The 10,450-nt window shown below is 39.8% G+C and overlaps 1 protein-coding gene across 1 annotated transcript; it reads right to left on the bottom strand.

Annotated features, from left to right (window-relative positions):
• Nucleotides 1-242: 242 nt before the first annotated feature.
• On the bottom strand, nt 243-7,959 carry GLYATL2 (glycine-N-acyltransferase like 2). The gene is given in 5 exon segments (XM_040495765.1): nt 243-989; nt 4,023-4,194; nt 4,288-4,414; nt 6,611-6,718; nt 7,846-7,959. Coding segments are annotated over 5 exon segments (894 nt in total). The 5' UTR covers nt 7,924-7,959; the 3' UTR covers nt 243-580.
• Between the last annotated feature and the right edge of the window lie 2,491 nt (nt 7,960-10,450).

Raw genomic sequence — 10,450 nt, 5'->3', positions numbered from 1 at the left:
ATTGAAAATATGAAGTTAAGACACACAAGTCAACCTACCCAGCCCCTGTGATTAAAAGCCAATCAGAAAACCAAATGTTCACTGATGGCTACATAATTTAATTCAGTAAAATATCTCAAAACTCTTGAGAGGGCACCCAGGATCAAAAGCTGAGGGCTTTTCAAGGGTCCTTTGGAAAACTTTGTCAGAGGAAGGGGAGAATACCAAAGGAGACACTTCTCAAAACAGTCTTTTTATTCTTAAACATAGAAGCATGAAAAAGTAGTAGACTTTCATGAAAGAAGACTTCAAAGAGGAAAATGTTGCTCTGAAAGGGTTATCTTGGCACTAATGATTGACATTGGATGATTTTAATTTTGAAATGTCTGTCACCATAAAGGAAAAACCTAACACCGAAAGTTCAAGCTTCTAGTTCTCTGTAATGTGGAGGAAGACAAAAATGTTGTACAAGCGTGGGTTAAGTAATGCACGGAACCAAAATAATTGGATGTTTTTGTGCTAATACAAATTATCATGATTGTATGTGAACTGATACTTTTTTTCACTGATGAGGAAGGCTTGCAATAGAAAATGGCACTAATCAACAATATTTCTCAGGACTGCATTTCCACTGATGCCAACCACAAGAAGCAGCCTTAAACTTCAGATCCCTCAGTGCCTGATTGGATTCTTCTTTATGTTCTGACACATGAAAATAACATGGCACTTTTTTCTGAATAACATAATTCATAAGGTGAACACTGGTTTTCTTCATATAGCCGTGCTTTCAGTATTTGGGGACAGTGTAGCCCATTCTCATCTCACAGGACTGTTCCATCACAATCCAAGAGATAAGGCACCCCTCTGGACCCAGCACACCGAATCCTGGAAAATTCTGGAGGCAGCGTTCAATATATTTCAAGCTCCTATCATTTTTCCCAAATGTCCACTGTTCATTCACAAGCCCTGCATGGGAGGGATCCAAGGAAATGTTCTGAAAGCTTCCTTTCCTGTCAAGAAAAGAAAATGTGCATTTATTCAGCCAACATTTACAAAACACCAGGATTGTAGAAAATGAATATGACACCAATCCTTTCCTTGAGGATCCCACAGCCTAGAAGAGGAAACAGGTGGACAAAAAACTAATTCTTTGTCCCCTTGAAAATGTTCCCAAATAATTAAAAGGGCTATCACCCTATGTACTTAATGATACATTTCATAACAGAGAGTTAGTATCATATAGTACAGTACATCTCAGAAAAGTCTAACCATTTATCCCAAGGAAGAAGGTAAGCATATGTCTTAAAAGAGGAAGGCTATAGATACACCAGAGCAGTCCTCAATTTTGTTCGAAGATGCATGTGTGAAATATGTAGTTTGAATTCTCTCCCACAAAATATCTAAAGACACAAGGTAATACTTCTTTCAACAGATATTTCCAAAAAATGTGTATCACCGGAAGATGAGAGCCATGTTGATCTTAAGCTTCATGTGTCCCAAAGCCCATCACCACATACCTCTAGGAAAGTACCAAAAATGAAATTTAACAAGCACCAATACAGGAAAAGAATATCAGATTTTTTGGTGATAACAATAGGATTTCATCCTGAGTCTCTCACTGGACAAGTTATCTGAGACTGAGTCTTCTCATCTGCAAAATCAGAATCACATCCTCTGTGGGTAGGGGAGGTTGGGACAGATGGAAGAGCCCAAAGAAGTTTCAACTATCTGCCCCCGGGAGAAAGAGTTTTCAGGAATTCATCAGTTTTAAGGTCACTTTATGTCTGCCAGTAAGTGGGGTTGCTGCACACTAAATTGTCCACACATGGGTGGGGCCTTCTTTTCTCTCTGCCTGCCTGACCTTTCCTGGCCCTGCTTCTTCAGAGATCTCAAGCATCTCACCTGACCTTGTCTTGTGGCAGAGCCAAACTGAGGCTGGCAAGATATCAAGATATGCATTTGGGTTTAGAGGAAAGAAAGATCACCTTAGGGCAGGTACTCCATTCCAGATTTTCAGAGTTATAGTATTATTGACTCCCCATTTACCACTTTTCCCTATGCATATGTTTCTTCTAAGATTCTCATGGGAACACAGCTGGGCCACAGCAAGATTTGAATATTGTTGGCTCTCCTGGCTAAATTAGTTGCATGTGTGAGCATATGTTTCGATTTTATTTTATTTTTTGAATTAGCAATATAATTATAGAGCATAAATGGATATTAATGAAAAATAATTCTTTCTTTTTTCTTTGATCTCCTATTATCCAGTTACCTTCTCTAAAGTCTACCAGGAATGCAATATATTTATGTAACCTTCCAGAGGTGTTTGATGCAATTTAAGATGTTTACATACTATGATAGCATACTGTATATATTATTCTATTTTATTTGTTGTGTTTTTTACTTAGCATTATATTTTGGAATTCTTTCCATATTAGTTCCTATAGAGCTGATTCCTTCTTGTTAATGGCTGCATATTATTCCTTTGTCTGGATTATACCATAAGGAATTGACCTGCATTCCTATTGATGGACACTTTGGTTGTTTCTACGTTATGCTATCACATATTGATTTTATCAAAGTCTTGGGGTGCCTGCATGGCTCAGTCAGTTAAGCATCCGATTTCAGCTCAGGTCATCACCTCTCAGGTTCATGAGTTCAAGCCCTGCATTGGGCTCTGTGCTGACAGCTCAGAGCCTGGAGCCTGCTTCGGATTCTGTCTCCCTCTCTCTCTCTGCCCCTCCCCTGCTCACACTCTCCCTGGCTCTCAAAATGAATAAACATTAAAAAAATTTTTAAATAAATGTATCAAAGTCTTAAAATCCAATTTGAGAATATCTTCCATTTAATATACATATTATGTTACCCAACAATTCCAACTCCAGGATTTATCTTTCAGAAATATTTATACAACTTGTGCAATGATCTGTTTACGACGACATTTCTTGTAGAATTTTTGTTATTAGGAAGAACTGGAGATAAATCAAAAGTGTGTTAATATGGGAATACATAATTGTGCATCTCCCTCTTATGGAAATCTATGCAGCTGCCAAAATACATGAAGATACCCATATGAGCTTACATGAAAGGTTTATATAACCTATTGAATGAGAAAGGTTGCAGTACAATAATTTCCTATGTTGTAAAAACAAAAGAAAAAGGAAGACAACAAAACCAATTCATACACACAAAGTACTAAAAGCATACACACTAATATTAAGAATATTTACACCTGGGGGCGCCTGGGTGGCTCAGTCAGTTAAGCATCTGACTTCGGCTCAGGTCATGATCTCATAGTTCATGAGTTCAAGTCCCATGTTGGGCTCTGCACTGACACTGCAGAGCCTTCTTGGAATTCTCTCTCTTTACCTCTCTCTCTGCCCATCCCTGTTCTTGCTCACTCTCTCAAAATAAATAAATAAACTTAAAGAAAAAATTTACACCTGAAAGAAAGATTGCGGAGAATCTAAGTGGGCAAACTTTCGCTTTTTACTTTGAATGCTTGTATACTTGGTATAGCATGCAGTATTTTTTTAATGTTTATTTATTATTTTTGAGAGAGGGAGAGAGACAGAGACAGAGAGACAGAGCACAAGCGGGGGAGGGGCAGAGAAAGGGAGACACAGAATCTGAAGCAGGCTCCAGGCTCCAAGCTGTCAGCACACAGCCCAACACTGGGCTTGAACCCATGAACCTGAACCAAAGTCTGATGCCTAACTGACTGAGCCACCCAGGCACCCCTAGCATGTAGTATTTTTGCAAGAAATTGAAAATAATCTCAGTAAAGATTCTCTATGTCACCATGATGTCCTGTACCCTCCCAGGAAGGCTCCAAGTGAGTTAAATATATATATGGAAATAACCTCATCTAATGAAGACCCTGCCCATGCTCAGCAAACCTCAGCTAATATAGTTCCCTCCCTTTACCCCTACAACTGTGTACCCCATAATTTAGTCTCAAATCTTGCCTTTCCAAGTCTGGCCCTTACGACAACTCAATGATTTCTTATCAGGACTTTGGGAAGCAAAAGGCAAAATCTCACTTGGTATCGTCATCCACTTTGGGCATTTTAAATGACTCCATCACATCCACCTGGTCATCATTGGGTTCCACCGGCATTTCTGTCATAATGAGTATCGTCTTCACGTAATCCACCCGCACTGATTTTGAAGCCGAAATCTTTCTTATTGCCTCTTGAAAGCTCTCTTGGCAACCTGGAGAGAAGAGAAAGACAGCCACTGTCTGCCCCCTTCCACATCTGCTGTGAATGAACCAGAGGTCTTGGCTTCTTAACTCAGATCAGTTACCTTGGATCTGGAAGACTTGGTCCCAATTGATGAGCTGGGGCTGTGCCAGGACTTCCTCTAACTTGTCAGGAGCTTTGGTGAAGATTTGGTAAGTGTTGGTATAATGATCCAGGTCATCCTGCATCTCCTGATACAACAAACGGTCAACCTTATTTACACAGCAGTACAATTTACAAAATGCTCTTGCATATGCCTGGAGCGCTGCAGACTCCGTTGTTTGATACCCTCTGTTTTTCCCAGAGGTGTGGGCAGAAAATGGCCTTGGAATCCCTTGAGAAATAAATCACTATTCACAGATTTATGCTGGTCGCTTTTGGATGATACCCTGAAGGCACCTGCTCTTGGGACGGTGCTTAAGGACCTTTCTTGCCTGGGATGGGAGGTGCACCAGCAGGGTGTGTTAAGGGTCTAAAAGAGAGAGTGTCTACCTTATAGGGAGAAATAATGGGAACAGGGTTGGAGTCAAGACTGTGGGTCTGTGAGAAAGCCATGCCTAGGCTAATTCTGACTCAGCACTCTGGTGCTAGCATGGTGACTGGCCCTTGCTGTGCAAGTGAACAGAGAGGACTTTTAGAAAGGGCCATCACAGCGGGTTCACAGCGACACCTGGAGGGGAGAGCCCAGTCTCTCACTGCCCTGCATTCTTGCTCACCTTCTGCAGCAGATACTCCCCTGGGGGTTTTTACAGGTAAGGTTGGGTTCTAATTCTCCTGATAACTATGTAAATGGAGAAGTGTGGGAGGAGTGGTTAAAATATCTGGGATATTTTTTTTAAATTTTTAAATTTAAAAAAAAAATTTTTTTTGAGAGAGACAGTGATAGAACTTGAGCGGGGCAGAGGCAGAGAGAGAGGGAGACACAGAATCTGAAACAGGCTCCAGGCTCTGAGCTGTCAGCACAGAGCCTGACACAGGGCTTGAACCCATGAACTGTGAGATCATGACCTGAGCTGAAGTTGGATGCCCAACTGACTGAGCCCCCCAGGCGCCGCTAAAATTTTTTTTAATGTTTATTTTTGAGACACAGAGAGACAGAGCATGAACGGGGGAGGGTCAGAGAGAGGGAGACACAGAATCTGAAGCAGGCTCCAGGCTCCAAGCTGTCAGCACAGAGCCCCACACGGGGCTCGAATTCACAGACTGCGAGATCACGACCTGAGCCGAAGTTGGATGCTTAACCGACTGAGCCACCCAGGCACCCCTATCTGGGATATTTTAACTCTGGGATGGAAGGGATTCAATACTTATACTCCCCAAATCTGAAAGATGGGAAAGACATTTTTACATTTTTATTAAACAGACAGTTGGCTCTACAACACAAGTTTGAACTGCAATTTTTTTTTTTAATTCGATAAGTGTATTTTCCTTATGATTTTAAGGACATTTTCTTTTGTCTAGCTTACTTTGTTGTAACAATACAGTATATAATACATGTAACATACAAAATATGTGTTAATAGACTATGCTATCATAAAGTCTTCTAGTCAACAGTAGTCTATTAATAGTTAAGTTTTAGAGGAAGTCAAGAAATATATGCAGATTTTTGACTGAGTGGGGGCTGGCGCCCCTAACATCTGCATTGTTCAAGGGTCAACTGTACATGATGTATCTGTAGTTTAACAATACTCTGACATAGTAATTTCTGTCAACTTCACTTTTTATAGTGAAGAAAGCAGCAGTCTTTCCACGCTCACACAACTTGACAGATTTAGATCTCAAACCCAGTACTGATTCAAATGTTATTGGATTATGTTCATTCAGATCCAAGGAAAACAAAACATTTCCTAACCATTTCCAGCCACAAACATCTTGAGGTATATGCCTGTGATTAGAATCTCAATGGAAAAGAAATGACCAGGGGCACCTGCATGGCTCAGTTGGTTGAGCAACCAACTCTTGATTTCAGCTCAAGTCATGATCTCACACTTTGCAAGACTGAGCCCCAAGTCTGGCACCTCTATGAGTGTGGAGCCTGCTTTAGAACTCTCTCTTCCCTCTCTCTGTCTCTCTGTCTCTCTCTCTCCCTCTGCCCTTCTCCCATGTGCTCACTCACTCTAAATAATATAATATAATATAATATAATATAATATAATATAATATAATAATTGACCAGATGGGATCCCAATGTTATTAATAAGCCCTGTATCACTGGCCATTTGGTTTACACCCATGCCTTATTTCACTGCCCCCTCTCCCATCCAAGCAGCCATTCCAAAATCTATATGTATCGGGGATGCCAAGGTTCTCAGCTTCAGTCCCCTCATTTACACACAGAGAACATCCTGAACATGACTGGCTTGGCATTCAGTAACTAATGCTCTTACCTCTCGCTGAGGCCGAGTAATGACTATCTGATAATCTGGCCAGGCATCCACCAGCACCTCCATGTTGAATGGATTTTTATTTTTAATGTTGAAAACGGCACCATATACCTACAAGAGCAACAGATCAAAACAGGAGGAGATGAAGTTTTTCTCTGAGGTAGGGTCTTGTAGGTGGTATGGGCAATAAAGCCAGGAGACAGGAAAACTTGACAAGATCAATCCAGTGCTTTCGGGATGGCTCACTGAACTATCCATCAGGAAGTATGCTGCAAAAAAGCCCAGGAAAGGTCCACAAAAATCTAAGTTAATCAGTGAATCATTAGGAAATGGTTCGTCTGACATTTTTTCATTCATTTTTTTAAAATTCATACCATCTTTTTCATTTCATACTATACCATTTTTGGCACATATTATGTGTCAGATTTGTGTCAAGTGTGGAAAATCCAAAGGTGAGTATGATATGGCCACTGCCTTCAAGTTTACAAGGATGGGGAAGTATATAGTTTGATCATAATAAGACACATATTCTGATAGATGCATGCATATGGTTGTGTGGGATCTCAGAGAAGAAAGTCACTACCTCTCTAGGAGTGGTAGGAAACTTACAGATAAGGTAATATTTGAATTCGGTCTTCAGAGATAAGTAAAATATTTTCCTGGCAAAGCAGAGAAGAAAGGCAAGTAATTCCAGGTGAGAGAAAAGCATGCATGAGTGCTTGAAGTTGTGGCAGATTATATCATCCCTGATGAGCTTTGAGGGCTCGGTGATTGTAGCATGTGGTATATGGAAGAGACATGTTGGGAGATTAAGCGGAAGAGTCTGGGACATTTTGTGATAAACCTCAGAATTAAGGAGTGTGGACTTTTGTGCCTTGGACATGGATCACTACTGAAAGTTTAAAACAAGGGAGTGGTATGATCATATTTGGGTCAGATAGATGACTCCGGTTACCAAGTGTAGGTAAGCTAGTAATATTGTAGAAAGGCAGATATTGTAATAGCCTGGAGCAGATAAGGAATTCCACTAGAGATAGCAGTAGAATGGATTCAAACAATGTATAAAAGAGGAGAAGGAGAAGGAGTAAAGTAGGTGTCTGGATATGGGTATTAAGATCATCCTTGCCAAAGGAGTCTGACTTTAGACTTGTATTTCCATCTGCCTGGAAGGTTCTGAGCCCTGAACCTATATTCCCACACTTTACCCCTCTCTTCCAGATTTCTTCCTACTCTCTCACCTTCAAGGACTCAGGGATGCTCTTTTCCAGGGATTCATACAGAATATGCAGCTTCTGGGATTCATGAAGCACAAACATATTGTATAGCACCTGAGCCTCCTTCTCCCAGGAAGATGACCTAAGGAAACAAACATACAAACAAAAATACCTGGAAAGATGAGACAGGTGTCCAGCAAGAGGAGAAAGGAAAAATCACCTAGGACATCATACACTGCCAAAAATAAAGGGCTTTAGAAATTTTCAAGTCCAAACCTTTCATTTTGCAAGTGAGAAACTAAAGCCTGGAACTGCAGCTAGACTCAGGGTTCATTGGTGATCTTTCTACAATTCCATGGAAAGTACCGTAACATATTTGGTGAAACAAATATGATTTGAGAGAGATTTGATTTTATTTGATTTGATTCAAATCAGGCCAAGAATCTGAGGAGCAAATGTCTTCAGCTGTCCAGATACAAATGAAGAACAACGAATCTTTTCAGAAAAACTATCTCAAGGGACCCTGAGATCCCTGGGCATTGAAACACTTGTGCAAATGTTGTCATAGGATCAGTAGTATTTTCAGACCTCATGAAAGAATGCAATCTTCCGGGAAAGGTCCTAGAGACTATATTGAGTATAGTCACTTTTTCCTACGGAACAAAATCATAGGAAGGAAAAAATTGTTGATCAGGAATGAAATTACCCAAGTATAAACTGGCAAAATCTAGAAACTGGAATTATACCCTAGCAATCTTAAAAATAGAGCAAACCCTTTTATTCAACAATTCTGCTTTTAGAAACTCATCCCAAGGAAGCGATAACAGATATCTATAGATATGTAAATATAAGGAAATTCACTGCAGTATTATGATACTATAAATTTAGAAATTATCCCAAAATGGGGTGTTTTCTGTCTCAGAAAAACATGTGACTGTTGATCTCGGAATCATGAGTTCATACCCTATGTTGGGTGTAGAGATTACTTAAATAAGCAAAACTTTAAAAAATAGAAATGATCCAAATCCATTATAGAGGAATGCTTAAGTTAACGATGGCATATCTAAATTATGGATCACTGGACAGACATGAAAGTAATGTCTACAAAGTGTGTTTAATGACAGAGGAAAAAGTCTGTGTTAGAAAGTCAGGAAAATATCTAATATAATACCATGTGGGTAATATAAAGATGGATAGGTAAAATGGTTAGCCATGTATGTGTATGTGTGTGTATATTCACCTCGAAGTCTTTCTGAAATAAAGTAGTATATAAATAAGATACACATAGGAATTTTTTTCCATTCTTATACCCATGAATATGTATATATATTTATATTACATATACCCGATTGAAGTATATATGATACTTAAAGACATTTATAAGAGTAACCATATTTTCTAAAAACTAACAAAAACAAGAAACTCAGAGCAATTTTGATGGCTGATAGAGGAGCCATCATTTTTTTTTAAAATCATAACTATCCTGGAAAATCTAGCACCTGTCATATGGTATTGGTGTATGTAGCCAAAATCAAACCAAAAGGAAGTACAGTGATTAAGAACATGGTCTTTGGAGTCAAACAGACCAGGACCCAAACCTTGGCTCCTCTACTTACTAGCTGGGTCACTTTAGGTAGATTACTTTACTTGAAACTCTCTGAGATTTACTTTCTTCATCTATAAAATGGGGATAATCATACCTACTTTGTGGGTTGTCCTAAGGATGACATCGTGAAATGTATATGTATATGAAGGGCTTAGTGTTCTGTTGGATGGTGTACACATGTGCTTCTGAGGGAAATTGTGAAGACCTGCAAACCCAATCAAGGGGACCATTCTATTGGACAGGAGCATAACCAAACAAAGTTTCAAATATGGCACTAAATATAAGTTGTCTAAGTAAATCTGTTAGCACAAAAACAAAACAAAAGACATCTTGAGGCAAATCACAGCTCTAGAACAAGCCAGTATATTTCTGGCCCTGTCTAGGACAATGGACATACTAACCAAATGGCAGATTATTCTGCTCATTCTTCAGGCCTTTTGTAGCAAATTTCCCCAGAAGAGTGTAATCTCCTTGGAAAGTAGGACCATCTCTTATTCTTCCTTACAGTTCAAGCATCAAGCACAGCACTTGGCATAGTATAGCCACCAATGAACTTTTTGTTCAGTGAATGAATGGAATCAGTGAGGCATAGAGAGGGGACTCTTGGGATATTTTTTGGGGAAGACTGAGCAACAATTTTCTTCACTCTCCAAGCTTTCAACTCCAGCTCTGAAGACAATGTGGCTGCTAATGGAAGCTTTCAAATAAAGAAGAAAATGTTCAATGATGAGTTGGTTTTAGTACCTTATGTCAGATATATAAGATGTAGGGGGATGCATTAAGAAGGGATGGGAGAATGGTTGTGCATAACTTCTGTTCCCTGCTGCCACATCCCATCATTCACAGCACATGCTCTCCCATTTCTGTGCCATGTTACAGCCAAGTGCCCTTCAGGGCAAGACCCTTGCTTGGCTCCCACCAGTTGGAGACATCTATTTCCAGTTCACTCTGGGGCCTCCAGGTGATAAAATCCTTCTGACTTAACCTAATCCAATAGACACTCTGTTATGATCATCCATAAAA

Source organism: Herpailurus yagouaroundi, unplaced genomic scaffold (genome assembly GCF_014898765.1).
Source record: "Herpailurus yagouaroundi ecotype Mexico unplaced genomic scaffold, PumYag 187, whole genome shotgun sequence".
NCBI lineage: Eukaryota > Metazoa > Chordata > Mammalia > Carnivora > Felidae > Herpailurus > Herpailurus yagouaroundi.
Note: the sequence above shows the minus strand (reverse complement) of the source record. Positions and strands in the feature narration are given on the sequence as shown.